The 18,000-nt window shown below is 66.1% G+C and overlaps 3 protein-coding genes across 7 annotated transcripts; 2 read left to right on the top strand and 1 right to left on the bottom strand.

The window, feature by feature from the left end:
• The first annotated feature begins 137 nt into the window (after nucleotides 1–137).
• Nucleotides 138–8,329, top strand: BRD2 (bromodomain containing 2). 5 transcript variants are annotated; one of them, XM_062600843.1, is made up of 12 exons: nucleotides 138–2,246; nucleotides 3,637–3,988; nucleotides 5,156–5,293; nucleotides 5,373–5,514; nucleotides 5,661–5,872; nucleotides 6,006–6,377; nucleotides 6,495–6,623; nucleotides 6,711–6,965; nucleotides 7,091–7,281; nucleotides 7,522–7,835; nucleotides 7,940–8,062; nucleotides 8,162–8,329. In XM_062600843.1, the coding sequence occupies exons 1-12, from the start codon at nucleotides 2,218–2,220 to the stop codon at nucleotides 8,290–8,292; spliced, it is 2,388 nt and encodes a 795-aa protein (XP_062456827.1). In that variant the 5' UTR covers nucleotides 138–2,217; the 3' UTR covers nucleotides 8,293–8,329. The 5 variants fall into 5 exon arrangements, with proteins under 5 accessions (XP_062456827.1, XP_062456826.1, XP_062456829.1 ...); XM_062600842.1 differs by having other exon boundaries at nucleotides 143–2,246; nucleotides 7,052–7,281; XM_062600845.1 differs by having other exon boundaries at nucleotides 145–2,246; nucleotides 3,637–3,937.
• A 1,396-nt stretch (nucleotides 8,330–9,725) lies between these two features.
• LOC134154151 (class II histocompatibility antigen, B-L beta chain-like) lies at nucleotides 9,726–11,670 on the bottom strand. The gene is given in 9 exon segments (XM_062600849.1): nucleotides 9,726–9,913; nucleotides 10,084–10,107; nucleotides 10,261–10,371; nucleotides 10,474–10,600; nucleotides 10,602–10,679; nucleotides 10,681–10,757; nucleotides 10,980–11,087; nucleotides 11,090–11,248; nucleotides 11,469–11,670. Coding segments are annotated over 9 exon segments (804 nt in total). The 5' UTR covers nucleotides 11,575–11,670; the 3' UTR covers nucleotides 9,726–9,899.
• Nucleotides 11,469–14,092, top strand: LOC134154150 (HLA class II histocompatibility antigen, DR alpha chain-like). Its single transcript, XM_062600847.1, is given in 5 exon segments — nucleotides 11,469–12,254; nucleotides 12,679–12,936; nucleotides 13,047–13,078; nucleotides 13,080–13,329; nucleotides 13,439–14,092. Coding segments are annotated over 5 exon segments (1,335 nt in total). The 5' UTR covers nucleotides 11,469–12,082; the 3' UTR covers nucleotides 14,062–14,092.
• The last annotated feature ends 3,908 nt before the right edge of the window (nucleotides 14,093–18,000 follow it).

Below are 18,000 nucleotides of genomic sequence, written 5' to 3'. Positions count from 1 at the left end.
AGCGGGAAGCGGGGGGGGAAGTGGGGGGAGGGGTAGGCGGTGCGGGAGGAAAGGCGCCATGTTGGGGCGTTCGCGGGCGCCGCCGCCGCCGCCGCGCGTGGGCCCGCAGCGGGCCCGGTGGCGTCCGAGGGGGGCGGTTGGAGGGTGCCGTAGCCTCTGCCCTTCCCCCTCCCCGCGATTCCGTGACTCTCTCAACCCCCGGTGTTGGGCGGCGGCAGCGCGCGGGCAAAAAGTGCTGTGTCATGGCGGGAGGCGGCGGCGGCTGCCGCAAAATGGCGGCGGTGATGCATTGCAGGGGCGCCGTCGCCCGCCGGGTTACCGGGATAACGGGGGCCAAGAGGCAGCCGGGTGCCCCGTTCTCACTCGGGCCGCCTCGAGCGCCAGCGGCGGGGGAGGTGAGGGAGAAGCGCCCAAAATGGCACCGTGGCGTCGAGGGCCGGTTGGTTCCTCCCTTCCCTCTTCCTCCCCCCTCCTCCCGCCCCGGACCTCGCCTCGGCTGAGGCGCCGGAGGGGAACGGCAGGAGCAGCCGGTGCGGCGGAGCGGCAGCCCCGCGGGACGAGGCCGGTCGCCCGTGGGTGCGGGCAGGTCCCCTGCGCTGCGCGGCGGCCTCGCGGGATGTCGCCCGCGCGGGGAGAGGGGGAGGGTGTTTGAGGCGCGTGAAAACGGTGGTGCGTGAGGCGAGCACGGTGCCGGCGGGCGGGGGTGGCGAGGGACGCGCCGCTGCCGCCCGGGCCGCTCCGGTAACGGCCCGTTGGGGCCCGGTGAGGCGTTGAGGGGCTGCTAAACGGCGGGGCAGGGCGCCGTGGGGCGAACCCCTCCGTCTCGTAGGCCCCGTGTCCCGGTTTCCCGGTAGGCGTGTGTGTGTGTGTGGGGGGGGGGGTGTTATTGCGGCCCGGGAACGGCGCCGGGGGCCGCCCGGGAGCGCCGGGCTCATTGTCCGCCCTGCACCCGGCGGCTGCACAAAATGGCGCCTCCCTGCCCGTCCCCTCCCCCGCTACCGCGGCGAGCAGGACAACAACAACCAACGGCCAGTTCCAACCGCCGGCGCCGCCCCCACGTGACCCGCCAGCCAATCGGCGCGCAACGAATGGCAGCGCCGGCCAATGGCAACCCGCGCAGCCTGTTCCGTCGGCTCGGGCGCCTGGCGGAAGGGCGGGGGAGAGTGGCGCGAATGAGTGGCGCGCGCGGCGTCCAGTGAGAACGCCGCGCCGGGCTTGCCTCCGCCCAATGAGGCCGCGGCTGGGCGGGCCGGGGCGGGTGGGTGATGTCAGCGTCGCAGCCGCCCAATGAGGGGTCGGCTGGTGTCTATATAAGGGCGGCCGGGGGCAGGCCGAGAGGCGCCATTTCGCTGGGACGAAGGACGGAGCGGGTCGGGCCCGGTACGCGCGCGGGGGGCGGCCCCAAACCGGATCCATCCTCCGCCGGGCGGCCCCAGCCCCCGCCTCCGCGCTCCCGGAGGGCTCGCCGGACCCTCCCCGGCCTCCGTAGCGACCCCTGCCTGCGGCCAGCGGCGAGGAGCAGCGGGGAGGGGGGCGCCCTCCTCCGTCTCCCGCCTTCCTCCTCCCCCCCTCCCCTCAGGGAGCCAAGATGGAGCCCGGCCCGTGATTCCCGGTACAATCCGGTGTCATCCGTCTCCCGGATCGCCGCGGCCCGCCCGATTCCCGGCCTTCACGGACGCAGCCGGCGCCGAGGGACGCGGCGAGCCCTATATTGACCGCACCGCCGCTGGATTTGGGGCCCAGCGGGGGCTCCGAAGAGGCCGCCCCCCTTCCCCAGGGCGCTCCCCGCCCCGCCGCCATTTTCTCATGTGAAACCCGGTGGATGGTCCCGGGCCGCCGCTCACCGCCGTCGTCGCCGCCGTCTCCTCGCCCGGCTGGAGCCGCCGCGCCGTGCATGGGCCCCGCGCCCCTCGCCTGACGCCTCCGCCGCCTGCCTGGTCGCTCCCCTGCCCGGCGGAGGGGAGGGGGTGCCAGCTCCGTGCTCCCCCTCCCCGGTGCCCGCTGCCGCTCGGTGATGCCCGGCCGCGGGCCGCCAGCGGCTCGTTAACGGAGCGGCGGAGCGGAGCGCCGCGTCGGGGCAGGGGGAGAGGAACGGAGGGAGAGGGCATGTGCCGCTGAAAGCCGCCAGCCTCGCCGGGCAAAGTGGGGGGGTCGTCGGAGGACACGGCGGCGGGAGGAGGACGGCCGGCGCAGCGGGCCTGGCACGCAGCAGCCGGCATGTTGCAGAATGTGAATCCCCAGAACAAGTAGGTGCCCGGGGCACCGGGATGAGGGTGGGTATCGCGGGGGAGGGAGGGAGGGAGGGAGGGAGGTGGCAGCGGTCACGGTTCAATCGAGTCGCCGCTGTGGGGCTGAGTCACGCGTGTGCGTGGCCGACCGGGGCCTCGGTGCCGCCCTAGCGATGGTGGGTTTTGAAGGGGGAGGGAGGAAGGAGTCGCGCCCGGTCGCCCGTGGGCCGCTTCCCGCTGGCCTCTCGCCGTCCTTTTTCCCCCGCATCCCGAGCGGCCGCCGCCTCCCTGCCCGCGGGTGACAGGGGCCGAGTGGGCCGGGAAGCGCCTGGAGACGGCGCAGAGCGCCGCGGCGACCTGTCGAGGGGCTCTCGGGAGCCCGCCCGCCTCCCCCCTCTCGGCGCCCGGGGGGTCGCTGCGCTGCAGGCTGCTTTGAGGCTCTTCCCGAGAGACTAAACGAAAGCGAAACGCGGCTTATTTGGATGTTGTAGCCGGAAAACAGTGTTTTTTTTCTTTTTTTTTTTTTTTTTTGGTTAAACTGGTGTTAGCGTTTCGTTAGCGTGTTGCAATGCAGCTTGTGGACCGTGCGTGGGGTCACCCCCTAATGCCACCCGCACCGTGGCCTTCAGATGAGGCCGTGGAGGGTCTCGGGAGGGTGGGGGCGTCACGCAGGACGTCTCCTTGGCAGCAGGACACAACGCTGCCGCCCCGGAGGGGGTTTGGGGCCGTGGCCCGTTTCCGTCCCAGCGTGCGTGGGACCGGCGGAGCAGCCCCGTCATCTCCAGGCAGAGATGGTCGCGGCGCTCACTGACGCCTCTTTGTTCGGAGACGGAGCGGGGGGGGGGGTAAAAAAAAAAAATAATAATAACTGGAGCCCTGCCAGCCCCTTAGCCCGGCATCTCGCAGCTTCGCCAGCGAGGCGCCGGGCGGCTTTCGTGGGCCTCGACGCCCGTGGCGGAGCGACGACGGCGGGAAACGCGGCTGGCAGGAATTAGCAGGGGGCAGCCGGAGTTCACGCTCTCTCCCCGGGGAGCCACGTGATGGGAATTCACCTGCGTCCCTGGGAATCGTCCCTGGGAATCGGGTCACCTCTCCGCTGCCTCTCCCTCCTGGGTAGCGGTTTTAAACAAACAACGCTCGGCGCAGCGGCGTTTCGGCTCCTAATTGCGTCTCCGGAGCGAGTGTGGGCAATGCTGCCTCGTGAGGGGGGTTTCTCCTAGGGGGGAGAAATCCTAAAGTCTGCTTTTTTATTATTATTATTTTATTTTTTTTGGCTAGGATAATTTTGGAGCGTTTGCATTTCTGCTTTCTGCAGGAGGTTGTTTGCAGCGTGGTCGCGTGGGGCCGCCAGTAAAGCGTCTTGGCACTGAGCACGCCCTTTCTAACTGTCTTTCTGCTCCTGTTTCAGGATTCTGGGGGAGGGCAATGCTGGGCTCATGGGCCTGGCCGCGGAGTCGACTCCCGGCAAGCGGATCCGCAAGCCGTCGCTGCTCTACGAGGGCTTCGAGAGCCCCACCATGGCGTCGGTGCCAGCCCTGCAGTCCCCCCAGGTGAACCCACCCCCGCCGGAGGTTTCCAACCCCAAGAAGCCCGGTCGGGTCACCAACCAGCTGCAGTATCTGCACAAAGTGGTGATGAAGGCCCTGTGGAAGCACCAGTTTGCCTGGCCGTTCCGCCAGCCCGTCGACGCTGTCAAGCTGGGCCTGCCGGTAATGAGCCCTGCAGGGTGGGTGTGGGAGAAGAGGCGTCTGGGGGCATGCGTGAGTGTGTCTGTGTGTCCCCCGCTCGACCCCCCGTCCCCCCTACCCCCCATTCCGTCTGGCTTGGCGCTGCGGCTTGGCGAGCGCAGGCACGGGGTGTTAGGCCGACGCATCGTGAAAACTGCCGTTTGGGCCCCGAGATGTGGTCCCCAGCCTGAGAGTGCCAAGGACAAGCGCCATTTCCCCCCCCTCCTGGGGGTCTCCGCCACAGAGATGCAGCCGCAGGTGCCTGGGCTGTGCTGGCCTCGCCCTCCTCTCCCGTGGGCTTTAGCCTCCCCCCCCACCCTTACCCCTGCCATCGCCCCCCGCGGGCTCCGTACTGCCCCGCACCGACGTCCTGGTAGGTGTCCGGCCTGCTTGGCTTGTCCTGGGGACGTCCTCAGAGCAGCTGCCCCTTCCCGATGCCCCCTACAAAGGTATGGATGAGGTCACGCAGCCGCTGTAGAGGTAACCCGGACGCTTCCCCACCTAATCTCTTGTGCCCTGAATGCGTTTTGCAGATTCCCATCCATGAATTTGTAGAAGACATCATGTGACCCCAATATTAAACGCCAGCCCCCTGTGCACCTGTGGCGCCCAAGGATTTAAAGCCCGGAGGTAAATTCCACGTAGGTTTGCTCTTAAACGTTAGCGTTAGCTTCCCCGAGCCCCCGTCGCGCTCCTGTGTGGGACGCGGGCGCCCTCGAGGCCACGGGGCGCTGGCATCCGGCCGTCCCCGTAGCGTAGGCTTTTCCCGGCAGAGCTGACCTGTTCCCAGGCACCTAGGGACCTTTGCCCGGCAGGCAAAGGGAATCTCTTGGCATCCGAGGCTGGCTGCACTCTAGGGTGGGGACCAGGTCCGGAGGTGTCTTTTTTGGGGTTGTTCTATTGTTGTTGTTGTTGAGCCTGATGCACCCCCTGCCTGCTTTTGGGTGATGAGTGGAGGGACTGGAGCGAGAGCTTGATGCGCGAGCGGGTCGCCAGCCCGCCCTGCCCACCCCGTGTGTGTGTTGGCTTCCCTCGAGCGCGTTGCTTGCGGCCGCTAACGCGAGCTGGAACCGGGTTTTGGCCCCGCTCACTGCGGGACCGGGCAGGGGTTGGAGGGGTGCTGGGACACGGCGCAGCGGTCACGGTTATCTGCACGGCCGGTGCGTGCCTGACTGTCAATTCTGCCTCTTTTTTGGGCAGGACTACCACAAAATCATCAAGCAGCCCATGGACATGGGGACGATCAAGCGGCGCTTGGAAAACAACTATTATTGGGGGGCCGCGGAGTGCATGCAGGACTTCAACACCATGTTCACCAACTGCTACATCTACAACAAGGTGAGAGGCACCCCGGAGCTGGCGGGGGCTGCGGCGCCTTCCCTGCCACCTCTCACGCTCCCTTTGGCTCTGCCTGCAGCCCACAGATGACATCGTGCTGATGGCTCAGACGCTGGAGAAGATCTTCCTGCAGAAGGTGGCTCAGATGCCTCCAGAGGAGCAGGAGATAGTGGTCCCAGTGGCCAAGAACAGCCATAAGAAGGGGGCGTCCCGGGCGGCAGGTACGTTTCCACCGCGGGGGGCTGCTCTGGTTCGGGGTGGTGTGACCCCCAGGTGGCGGTGGGGTGATGGGATCGGGGCTCCTTGGGGCGTCACGCGGCGCCTCTCGCTCGCCCCGCTGCTAACGGGCGCTTCCGTCTCTGCCCAGCTCTCCTGGCGGGACTCACGGCCGCTCAGCAGGTGCCGGCCGTCTCCTCGGTGTCCCACGCTGCGGTCTACGCCCCGAGCCCCGAGATCCCCACCACCATAGTCAACATCCCCCACCCATCCGTGATCTCCGCTCCGCTCCTAAAGTCGCTGCACTCCACCGCCCCGGCGGCCGTGCTGGCTGCGCCCGCTCCCACCCAGCCAGTGGCCAAGGTAGGAGCGGCGCCCGGGTTCGGGGCGGGCCCTGGCCGCGGCGGGGGGCAGCTCTGTGTGGCCGGAGAGGGGCTTGGGCGTTGATCCCTCATCCTTTTTTTTTTTTTTTTTTTTCCTTCCTTTCTTTCCGCAGAAGAAAGGTGTGAAGCGGAAAGCGGACACCACCACCCCCACCACCACGGCCATCATCGCCACCAGCGGCGAGTCGTCGCCTTCCGCCACCCTGCTGGAGGCCAAAGCGGCCAAAATCCCCGCGCGGCGGGAGAGCGGCCGCCCCATCAAACCCCCCAAGAAGGACTTGCCGGATTCGCAGCAGCATCAGACGTCCAAGAAGGGCAAACTGTCGGAGCAGCTCAAATATTGCAACGGGATCCTCAAGGAGCTGCTCTCCAAGAAGCACGCGGCTTACGCGTGGCCTTTCTATAAGCCTGTCGACGCCTCGGCCTTGGGGCTGCACGACTACCACGAAATCATCAAGCACCCCATGGACCTCAGCACCATCAAGGTACGGCCGGGACCACCCGGCCCCCAGCTCGGGAGTGGGGCGCGCGGAGGTCCCCTCCGGAGACGGGGCGAACCGCCTGCTCACGGGGGGTTTTCTTTTTTCCTCCTCTCGCCTCAGCGGAAGATGGAGAACCGGGACTACCACGACGCGCAGGAGTTCGCCGCCGACGTCCGGTTAATGTTCTCCAACTGCTACAAGTACAACCCGCCCGACCACGACGTGGTGGCCATGGCCCGCAAGCTGCAGGTGAGCGGCGGGGGCGGGCGGGCGGGCGCCGGCGGCCCCCACCCCTCCGGGCTCGCCGCGCTGACGACACCCCTCCGCTTCCCACAGGACGTCTTCGAGTTCAGCTACGCCAAGATGCCCGACGAGCCGCAGGACGCCAGCCCGCCCTCGGTGTCGGCCCCGCTGCCCGGCGCCCTCTCCAAATCCTCCTCCGAGGAGTCCTCCAGCGACGACGAGGAGGACGACGACGAGGACGAAGACGACGACGAGGACGAGAGCAGCAGCGAGAGCTCGTCGGAGAGCGAGGAGAGCTCCGACTCGGAGGAGGAGCGCGCCAACCGCCTGGCCGAGCTGCAGGAGCAGGTGAGGGCCGGAGTAAGGGGCTCCGCCGCCAGCCCGGCCCGCTGCCCGGGCCCGCCTCACCCCCCCACCCCTGTCTCCCCCCACAGCTGCGGGCCGTGCACGAGCAGCTGGCTGCCCTCTCGCAGGGCCCTGTTTCCAAGCCCAAGAAAAAACGGGAGAAGAAGAAAAAGAAGAAGTCGGAGAAGCACAAAGGCCGGGGAGGAGGCGGCGGCGGCGGCGACGACGAGGCCCGGGCGCGCCAGGCCCAGCTCCGCAAGGCCAAGAAGGCCGGAGGTGGCGGAGGGACCAGCGGGGGCAGCAGCGGGGGCAGCTCCAAGTGAGTTGGCGGCGGTGGCAGTGGGGACGGTGGTGCCGGGGCGGTGGCCGTGATGACTCCTTTTCTTTCCCCGACGGATCGACCGTGGCGACGATCTATCACGGAAACAAGCCAAACCTCGTCTGAGCGCCGTCAGCGATTGGGTGGGGGGGGGAAGGCAGCAGGGAGCCGTGGGGCGCGCGCAAACCGGCCGCCCCCCCCCCTTCACACCTTCGCCGGCGGCTCCTTCCTCCCCGGCAGGAATTCGAAGAAGGCGGCGAAGGCGGCGCTGCCGCCGCCGCCGCCGGCGCTCTACGACTCGGAGGAGGAGGAGGAGAGCAAACCCATGACGTACGACGAGAAGCGCCAGCTCAGCCTGGACATCAACAAGCTGCCGGGCGAGAAGCTGGGCCGCGTGGTGCACATCATCCAGTCGCGGGAGCCTTCGCTGCGCGACTCGAACCCCGAGGAGATCGAGATCGACTTCGAGACCCTCAAGCCCTCGACGCTGCGGGAGCTGGAGCGCTACGTGCTGTCCTGCCTGCGGAAGAAGCCGCGCAAGCCCTACAGCGAAAGTGAGCGCGGGGGGAGGGCGCGGCGCGGTGGGGGGGGGGCTCCGAGCCCCTGTGTTGAGCTCCTCCCATCTCCTCCTTCCCCCCCCCCGCCCTTCTCCCTGCAGCCATGAAGAAGCCGGTAGGGAAGACGAAAGAGGAGCTGGCGCTGGAGAAGAAGCGGGAACTGGAGAAGCGGCTGCAGGACGTCAGCGGTCAGCTCAACTCGGCCAAGAAGCCGCCGAAGAAGGGTGAGTATCGGGGTTTGGGGAGGGGGGGGTGGCGGAGGGGGTGTAGCGGTGCTGCCGCCGCCTGACGCCGCTGTCTGACACTGCCGTCAACCCTTGCAGCCAGCGAGAAGCCCGAGTCGGCTCAGCAAGTGGCCGTGTCGCGGCTCAGCGCCTCGAGCTCCAGCTCCGACTCGAGCAGCTCGAGCTCCAGCTCGTCGTCCTCGGACACAAGTGACTCGGATTCGGGCTAAGGGTGGAGGGGGAGGGGCGGGGGGGGCATGGCGGGGGTTGAAAAGGTGTTTGGGGACGGGGCGGTTGTTGGTGGGGGGGCAGGGGGGTGACGCACGGCGGCGCCGGCAAGTTCAGAAGAGGCTCGGCGGGACCGGACACCCCCACCTCCCCCGCCCTCCACCTCCGACGGGAGCCGGACTGAGAGCCTTGGGGTGGGGGGGCGCTGCGGGGAGCCCCCCCCCGGGCCTGGGCACCCCCCCACACACCCGGTTTGAGGCCCTGCACGGACTCGGGGGGGCCCCCCAGGGCTTACGGGCTCCTGGGCGCTGCCAGCGTGGGGCAGGGGGTGTGTGTGTGTTGGGGGGGGTCATGCTTGTGCCCCTCCAACCCCGGGGGGGGGGGGTTGGTGGCCCATCCCCACCCCCCTCCCCAGCAGGTTTTACTGTTCGTTGTTTTAGGGGGTTTTTTGTTTGTTTATTTTTTTGTTTCTTTTTTTTTTCTCCTGACTTGGGGATTTTTTTTTCCAAGGGGGAAAAATTTGGGGTTTTTAAAAAATACAAAAAAGACTGAAAAACGAGCTAAAAAGCTTGGAGAGGAGGAAGAAAAAAAAGGGGGGGAGGGATGGGGGGAGGATTGACAGTCCTGAGTTTGGGTTTGCCAGGGCGGGGGGGGGGGGGGTGTGGACAGACGGACGGACGCGGGCGCTGCCACCACTGCCGGGGCCTCCGGCTCTGCCCCGCTGTGGGGCCGGCCCGGGGCGGGGGGAGGAGCCGCTGCTGCAGTCCCCTCAGATCTGTGGAACTTCCTTTTTTTTTCCCCATTTTTTCCCTTTTTCCCCCTATTTTTTCTTTTTTTTTATTTATTTGAACCGCGTTTGTGCTGGCGCGGGAGCCCCAGGGCGCCCGGCTTTTCCCGCTTGGCCCCCCACCACCACCACCACATAGCCTGGCCCTGGCCCGGGACTGCGCGTTGTACATAGCCCTCCCTGGCGCACAATCAGGGCAGCGTGTTCCCGAGCGGGGGATGGGGGGGGGGCACCTGGTTTGGGTTGGTTTGTGTTTTTTTTTTTCTTTTTTTTTTTTTTTTTTTTACATTGACTGTATAATTTTTTTTCTACTCGTTTACCCCCCCCTGCCCACACTTGGCCCCTTCTCTTGCTCTTCTTCCCCCCCCCCCGCCCTTGTTAGCCCCTTAGAGCCGCGTTTTCATCTTATTGTATCTGTTTCGAAACCTTTCGGATTCTTTAACGTGTAATAAAGCAAATATTATTCGAGTTGACCCGCTTCTCGCTGGCGGAGTTGGTTGGGCGGCACCGGCACCCCCGGGGCGGCTGCTGCCCCCCCCGCCCCCACTGTGTCTTGCTGTGGGGGACGCTGGTGGCCTCTGCCCCCTCCCTTCCTGGGTCCCCCGCGGAGCGCGGCCCCTTCCCACCCCACAAACCACCGGCGTCGGAGAGGAGCGGGAAGATTTTTATTAGGAAGAGCCAGAGAGGCCGGAAAGCAGCGAGAGCGGTGCCGGGGTGGGGGGGGAACCTGGCGGTCGTAGCGGGGCCGGACGCGGAGCTCGGGGCCGGGAAGGAGGCCGGAAGCTTTGGCGGGACGGCGGCTCTGAAGCGGCAGCGCGGGAGCTAGTTCAGGAGCCCTGTGCGGAGAGAGGGGGGAAGTGTCACCGGGGAGCCAGGCTGTCCCCCCCCCCCCCCCCCCCCACCGGAGACTTCGTGAACACGGATCTGCTCTGGCCGGATGCGCAGCTTCCCCCCCCCCCCCCCCCCAGCCAAACACACAGGAGATGGACAGACGGATGGACGTTACCTGCAGGCTGAGAAACGCCGCGGCCTGAAAACAAGAGGAAGCGGCGTCAGCATCAGAGCAGGGGCGGAACAGCAGCCCTGGCGCCACCCCCCCCCACCCCCCTTTCCGGCCCCCCCAACCAGGAGGGTCTCCTCACCTCCCCCCCTCCATGGCCCCCCCCCACCCCCGGCCGCTCACCTTTCTTGCTGCGCAGGTAGAGGAACAGCCCCAGCGCCAGGAAGATGAGTCCCAGCACGAGGCCGCACACCCCCGTGAGCATCTTGCTCCTGCCCGTGTCCGACTGGGCCGCTGTGGGGAGCAGAGCGGAGGGTGAGGGCGGGGGGACGGAGAGCGGGGACGGGGAGCAGGGCACGGGGACGCGGAGCGGGGCACGGGACGGCCGGGCCTTACCCCACTGGTGGGTGAGCGGGCGCTGCAGGCTGCTGTGCTCCACCTGGCAGGTGTAGGCGTCCCCGCGCTGCGGGCTGGTTTCCAGCATCACCAGCACCTGGTAGGTCCAGTCTCCGTTCTGGATCACTGTCCGTGGCCACCACGCGCTCCGTCTCCTCCTGGCCGTTCTTGAACCACTTGACCTCGATCTCGGCGGGGTAAAAGCCCCGTCACGTAGCAAGCCAGCCTGTCCGTCTGGGGCAGCGACCCCGACTGCATGGGGGAGATCATCACCTTGGGCTGAACTGCGGTGGGAGGGAGAGAACGGAGAGCTGCGATCAGCCTGGAGGGCGCGAGGGTCCGTCCGTCCGTCCGTCCCGGGACGCGGCCAGCGAGGGGCCCGTGTCCTCGCGGAAGGGCGCAGCCGGGGCACAGCCGGCGTCTTGTTGTGGTGGTGTGTGTGTGTGTGGGGGGGGGAAGCCAGCAGCGCCGGGTGTCGCAGCCCCAAGGCTCGGACGCGCGCTCACCTCTCCTCTCCACGGTGAAAGACTTCCCCACCCCGTAGTTGTGCCGGCAGTATGTGTCCACCTCAGCCCGTCTCCGCTCAATTAATTCTGGCTGGCTGTTCCAGTACCGGCATCTGGCTCACCCGCGGGGCTGTCGGCCACATAGATCCCCACCTCGCTGTCGAAGTGCACAACCTGCTGCCCATTGTAGATGTCCTTCACCATGAACCTCACCTGCTCGCTGCCGTTCAGGAAATGACACTCGAACTTAACCATCTCTTGGAAAAACCCTGTTGCGCAGAGAGGCAGGTCAGAGCACCCCTGATTCCCCAATTTCCCTCCCCAGGCACCCCCCAGGCGCCGGTGGGCTGCGCGGCTCCCCGAGGGCCCCCGAAGCCGAGAGGCGGCATGAGCAGCCCACAAGCGCCTGCAGTGGCTCCAGATTCTGGGAGAGGGGGGGTGGGCACCTGAGCCCCCCCACCCCCCCCTCCGCCATGGGGCTCGGCTCACCTGTGGTCTCCTTGCGTTGAGCCCTACAGGCTCCCAGCGCTGCCAGCAGCACCAGCGCCGCCCCGGCCCAGCACCTCCGGGCGCCCCGCACGCGGCTGGTCCCCATGGCTGCTCAGAGGAGGCTGGAAAGGCGTCGGGACCCCGCGCGAGCCCAGTTCTGCCAGCTCGGGGCATCGACCCGGGCCCTGCCCAAGCGGCAGCGGCTGGGGAGTCCCCGGCGGGGGGCCAGTGAGCGGCGGAGCTGAGCAGCATCACGCGTCACCAGGCAGAGCCGGGCCCCGCCGGGCTCCCGCCGACACTTGTCCCCGGCGCCAGAGCAAAGGGCTCTCGCAACAGCCCCGGTGACGGAGGGGCGCCGGGGCCAGCCAGCGCGGCAAGGGCTGCCTGCCCCACGGCTGCCCCCCGCACCTCCACCCCCCTCGGAGCCCTCGTGAGGGGTGCTGGGGCATGGGGGGGGACAGCACTCCCCTGCAGGGCCCTGTTGGGGTGTCCATCCGTCTGTCTGCTCTGCAGGTGCTCCGGGCTGCCGCTCTGCCTGGGAACAGGCGAGTCAGCATGGGGGCTCCCTCCTATTGGCTGAGTGCTGGCAGGGTAGGGGGGGCCGTCCGCAGGCCATGAGCTCCCCCTCCCCACAGGCCCGGGGCTGCCCGTCCCCAAGAGTGACGCCTGCCCCTCGCCGGGTACCGCTCTCGCTGCCCGGTGCCAGGAGAGGCCATGGCCGGACGAGAGGCGTCTCGCTGGCCGTGCTGGTCCTGCTGGCCCTGCACAGCTCGGGGGCCGTGAAAGGTGCGTGTGTGCATGGGGGGGGGGCTGTGGTGGGGGGGGAGATACGGGGGGGGTCGTGGGGCGGAGGTGGGGCACGGGGAACCGGTGCTAAGAGCAGCATCGGGTCACGGGGAGCTCTGCCCCCCCCCCCACCCCCCCGCGATCGCTATGGGCAAAGGGGTGGCGCGGAGGTGGGGGGAGAAGGGGGCCACGCTCGCTTCCTGACTCCCCCCCAACACTTCCCCAGGGGGCCCCTTCCCTCCTGCCCCCCCCCCCAACAGGTGTCCCAATGGGTCAGGTCCTGTAGCACCCGGTGACCGTCCACTGCAGTGGCTCGGCCGGCCTGGCCCCAGGTGTGCGTGTGGGTGCAGGAGGTGGGGGGGGAGCGGTTTGGGGGGGTACCGGGCGCTGCCTCCCCCCCCCCTCACGCCTCGTCCCGTCGCAGTGGGGAACATGCTGCTCCAGGCTGAGTTCTACCAGCGGGCCGAGACGCTGCAGGAGGAGGCCGGGCAGTTCATGTTCGACTTCGACGGGGACGAGCTCTTCCACGTGGACCTGCAGAAGACGGAGACCATCTGGCGGCTGCCCGAGTTCGGGACGTTCGCCACCTTCGAGGCGCAGGGAGCCCTGCAGAACATGGCTGTAGACAAGGGCAACATGGAGATCATGATGAAGAGGACAAACCGCTCTCAGGGAACCATTGGTAACAACGCGGCGGCGGCTCGGCGGTGCCCAGGCAGGGCAGCGGGACCCAAGTGCCCACCAGCGGGGCGGGGGGCTGCACTTAACCTCCTTCTTGGTGTCTCCCCCCAGAACCTCCTGAGGTGACGGTCTTCTCAGAGGACCCCCGTGGAGCTGGGAGACCCCAACGTGCTCATCTGCTACGTGGACAAGTTCTGGCCACCCTTGATCACCATCAAGTGGCTGAAGAATGGGCAGGTGGTGACGACCGGCGTCGTCGAGACCATCTTCTACCCCCGGGAGGACAACGCCTTCCGCAAGTTCTCCTACCTGCCCTTCATCCCCACCCGGGGCGATTACTATGATTGCCAGGTGGAGCACTGGGGGCTGCCCAAGGCTGTCCTGAAGCACTGGGGTGAGCACGAGGGCCGGGCCGCGGCCCGGGCGCCTGGGTCCCCTTCCCCTCGCGAGGCGGCGAGGGGCTCGGGGCCCCGCCCTCACTGCCGCCCCTCGCGTCCCCGCAGAGCCCCAGGTGCCCCTGCCCGTGTCCGAGAGCACCGAGACGCTGGTGTGCGCCCTGGGCCTGGCCGTCGGCATCGTGGGCATCATCGTGGGCACCGTCCTCATCATCAAGGCCATGAAGATGAACAGCGCCCGCACGCGCGGGGTCCCTAGTGAGCAGGCAGAGCCTGGGGCGCCCTGCTGCCCCCCCCTGCAGCTGGACCCATGTTGCCCCACATTGCCACCCTCCCCCCCAGCAGCACCTCCCTCGCCAACCCGACAAGAGACCGCTCCAGAGCTCAACCCCGGTGCCGACCTGTCCCCGCACTTCGGGCCGCTCCAACTCGCTCCCTCGGGCTGGGGGGTGGGGGAGTGGGGATTGCTGCAGAGCCCCAGGGTGTGTGTGTGGGCGGGGGTCTGGACAGGGCCCGGCCCCCCCCCACCCTCACCCCCCACAGCCCTTTCCAGATGGGGACACGGCGTCTCCTCCCAGCCCAGATGCAGGGGTCTCCCCTGCAGACCCCTGATGGGACGGGAGGTGTCTCCTGCCCCACAACCCCCGCCCGCAACACACACACACGCACACACGCGTGCGCACGCGTGCGCGCAATCCCGCACCCGCCGCGCCTGCTCTGCCGCTTCGTGATTCCAATAAAGCAGGTTGGGGTTGACCCTGCTGCGCGCCCCTCATTGCGAGTCTGGTCTCCTGTGCCACGCCATGGGCGACTGCAGCTCTCCTCAGCGTCTTGGGGGGGGGGAGTACCATGGGGTGGGGGGTCTTGGCTGTGGGGCAGGTCTCCTGGGAGTCTGGCACGAGCAGAGGGAAGGGGTGTAGACACTGGGGTGAGGGTCACACACACATACACACACGTGTGTGTGTGCACAAAGCTCTGGGCAGGGGAGGGGGACCTCCCCCGCCCCGAAATCGCCGCTGAGGGGATCCGCCCGCGGTTTGCCGTCGCCGGGCTGGGTGCTGGCAGCTGACGGACGCGGCGGTGGACACTCGGGCCGGAGCAGCACCTTGTCCAAGGGGCAGGGACAGGCCGAGCCCCCACCATGGGCAAAAGCCCCTCGTTCAGGGACCGAAGCAGCGGCAAGAAGAGCTGCCGAAATTGTTGCCGAGCAGGAGCTGCTGGAGAAACCTCCGCCAGCTAAGGAGCAAATCCATCTGGGGCACGCTCCGCAGAGGTGGGAGAGCTGGGAGTCACGGTGTGGAAAAGGCAGCAGAGCAGCTCAGGGCCTGTTTCCTTTCCTGGGAGCAGAAGAGGAAGGTGCGGCTGGAACAGAAAGCGGATGACGTGCACCGGGGAGGATGTGAAACTCCGTAGCTTGCATGTGGGCGGCATGTTGAGGGTCGCATGGGAGGACCAGAGACGGTGCTTTCTTCTGAGCAACCCCCCCCCTCTTCCATCCTCCTGACATACAGTGAGAAACGCTCCAAGTCTGGAACGGGGTCGGGCCGCGCGGTCGGTCCAAAACGAGAGCCGGTGGGAAGCAGAGCAGTCGCTCTGGGGCCTGACTAAAAAGCAGCTGGAGGTAACTTAGCAGAAGACCAAAACGAGCAGCACTTCACATCAACGTTAGCAACAACGCTAGCCAACTCGCAACAATGTTAGCCACTGCCAGCATTGCCCGGGACAGGCACCACTGTCCTCCAGGGCAGAGCCGGGGCTCTCGTGGTGGCCAGGGGACGTGCAGGGGAGCTGGAGCCGGCGCGGGTCGTCGCAGGGGCTCCCGGCTTGGCCCAGCCGCCTTCGGTGCTCTCCGAGGGACCCAGCATCCCGAGCTGCGCGAGCGGGTCTCCGCAGCAGAGACACCGCAGGCCCCGCACGCACTGGGACCAGAACCTCGTCTGCCCGTGCTCTGCCGGAGACCGGTGATGCAGCCCAGTGCTGCCTGCTGACTGGTCGGGCTGGGGTTACTGGAGGGCGTGGGGTGGGGGGCAGGATGGGCCATTTCCCCGAAGTGTTGGCGTGCCCCCATGGAGGGAGCATGGGGGGGGGGCCTTGGTGGAAATCCCCTGTGTCTGCGGGTGACGGGAGGGGCCCCCAGCGGGGCGGAACGGCCGGCCCGAGCTGCCTCGCGTCACCTCGCGGACGCCAAGCCCCGCGGCGTCGGGAACCGGAGGCCAGGAAGGGATCGCCGCACCGGCCGGCATGCTGGCATTAAACGCAGAGGCGTCTCCTTTCACCTGACACCCGTTAGGCGACCGACATCCCTGGGGAGTCACCAGCTCTGCTGGGTGACCGGCGCGGCCCGGTGCAGTGCTGGACGCACCGCAGCCTGCAGGCTGCGTCCCGCTTCCCACGAGCACGTGGTGGGAACCGTGAGCCGCCACAGGAGCCATCACCAGGAAGTGCTGGGTCTCCTGGGCCGAGCGGGAAGGAAGGGAATCCTTGCAGGCTGCGACCTGCTACCCCATAGCTTTTCTGAGGCTGCTGGGTGGTCCCCACTGGCTCCCCCACCCCTCCACCCCTGGCCCCACACCAGATCCCCTTGTATCCTCTTGAGAGCTCAAGGGCATCCAGAGAAGGGGAACTGGGTGTAGAGGGTGCCAGGGACTTTCCATGAGAAAGGTTTCCCCCACCCGGGGCTGCCATGTCACCAGTTACTAGGGAAAAATTCTGTGGGGAGACCCAGCCTGGGTGCTTGCAGAGACGAGCTAGCGAGACAGCGTCCTCGCACTCCCCAGGACAGCATCCTCGCTCTCCCCTTACATGCCAGCATCCTCACACTCCCTTACACGCCAGCCTCCCTCTGAATACCTGCTTCTCAGCAGGCATTGCTGCATCTCACGCACACGTGTGATCACACGTGTGATCACATGATGACAGCAACCTGTCGTCGTGACATGGAACTGGAGAGGTACCAAAACACTAAAACATCCTTTTACTAATGGCGGAAAAGCTGCAGGTCGAGGACGCAGGAGGATGACAGGTACAGTTGCTGACGAGGGTAAGAGAAGGGCCATGCCTCCCCCTCATCCTCGATCTGTGTTGCACCCCAGAGCTGGATCTGAGCTCCCACCCCGGAGCAGAGCAGGCCCGAGTGACACTGACATGGGAATTGCCCCCCCCCCCGCAACACACACACATGCACACACACACGCGCACACACACGCACACACACACCCCAGAGCACAGGAGAGCCGCACGCAGCGGATTTGCCCCAGCAGGAGAAGAGCAGTTCAAGGGTCCGCTCCACCCTGTGTCACTGTCACCGCGGCGTCAGGGGTAGGAATGTGATCCCGCGAACCCGGGCAGGGTGGCGGCGCGGCAGGCCCAGTGTCACCACAGCAGAAGCTGGGCGCTAGACCCAGTCCAGCACTTTGCCCGCACTGCAAGAGGCTCCAGGCGGGTTTCCTCTCCCTCCAGGCCCCGCCCAGGGCGAGCCCATTCCCACCTAGTACATACAGGTCCACTCCAAAGTCTTAACTCCGGAGCAGTCTCCGGCAAGCCTGCGCGCGCTGGGCGCAGGCAAGGTAATGCTGCAAACACCATTGGGCCAAAATGGCTTCATTTCAAATATATCCTCTGCGAGAACTCCTAACACAGCTCACTTCGATGAAAGCCGATGGGACACGTCACTTATTTCTGAGAGGAATCTGTACCTCCACCGACAGGCCCGATGGCCTCCTAGTCACGCTGCCACCCTCCGGCCAAACGTGTTCCTTGCGTGTAACACGGCGCTCTCTCCTATTTTTTCTTTCCATCCTCCATGCACCTCATCCTATTCCTCCCATTCCAGATTCTCCTGCCAAGCCAGGGCTCTCTGGTTTCAAGGGCCTGGACTTCCCAAGCTTCAACGTGGAGAACCCCACTCTGTCTTGCTGAGTAGGTCACAGAACAATACAGAAATTCAAAGGTACCCTTTTCCTGTGAGATTGCATCTTCCACAGTGGAAGAGCTCCTCGCTATTACCTGCATCAGAAAGCCTAAGGGATTAATCCAGTTGACAACCATATTCCGCATCCCACATAATCCCAAACCGAGGACATGCTTCTCATCCACTGAAATGCAGGTAGCTCACAGTGGTGCCTGACAGCTGCGACACACACTCGAGACTGAAAGCTTTGGGGACAGCATACCTATGGAAATAAATAGGTACGTTTGAGAGAGGCAGCACAGTAAGATACGGGCAATGATGACAGGAAGACTGAAGATAGTGCTTGCCCCATCACGTCAGAGCTTTTCTTCATACCCAAAACGCTGACCCGGCTGCAGAGATCATCTTGGGTGCGCAGTTTAGTGGCTCTAAGCCACATTTAGGACTCGGGAAGGATTACCAAGGTGCCTTTTTCCCTCTGCACGGTGTGCAGCCGAGCCACCTCTTGCCTCTTGAAACGAAGCATCCCTGCATTTTTCCAAAACAACTATCCTTTTGTCTCTGTTTCTTTTCCAGGCTTATGCAGACACAGCACAAACTCAAGCAACGACTACAATGATCACATTCTACCAACTTAACAGCCTGGCTCCGGCCCGCAACCTCTTTTTGTCCAGCATTTTTGTGCACAAAGAGTACTTTAACTCGTGTTTTGGCCAGGCCCACACCAGAAGTTTTTACTGCTATATTAACGTCCATTTGA

Source organism: Rhea pennata, unplaced genomic scaffold, assembly GCF_028389875.1.
Source record: "Rhea pennata isolate bPtePen1 unplaced genomic scaffold, bPtePen1.pri scaffold_118, whole genome shotgun sequence".
Taxonomy (NCBI): domain Eukaryota; kingdom Metazoa; phylum Chordata; class Aves; order Rheiformes; family Rheidae; genus Rhea; species Rhea pennata.
The sequence above is the reverse complement of the archived record's forward strand: the minus strand, read 5'-3'. Positions and strand labels throughout refer to the sequence as shown.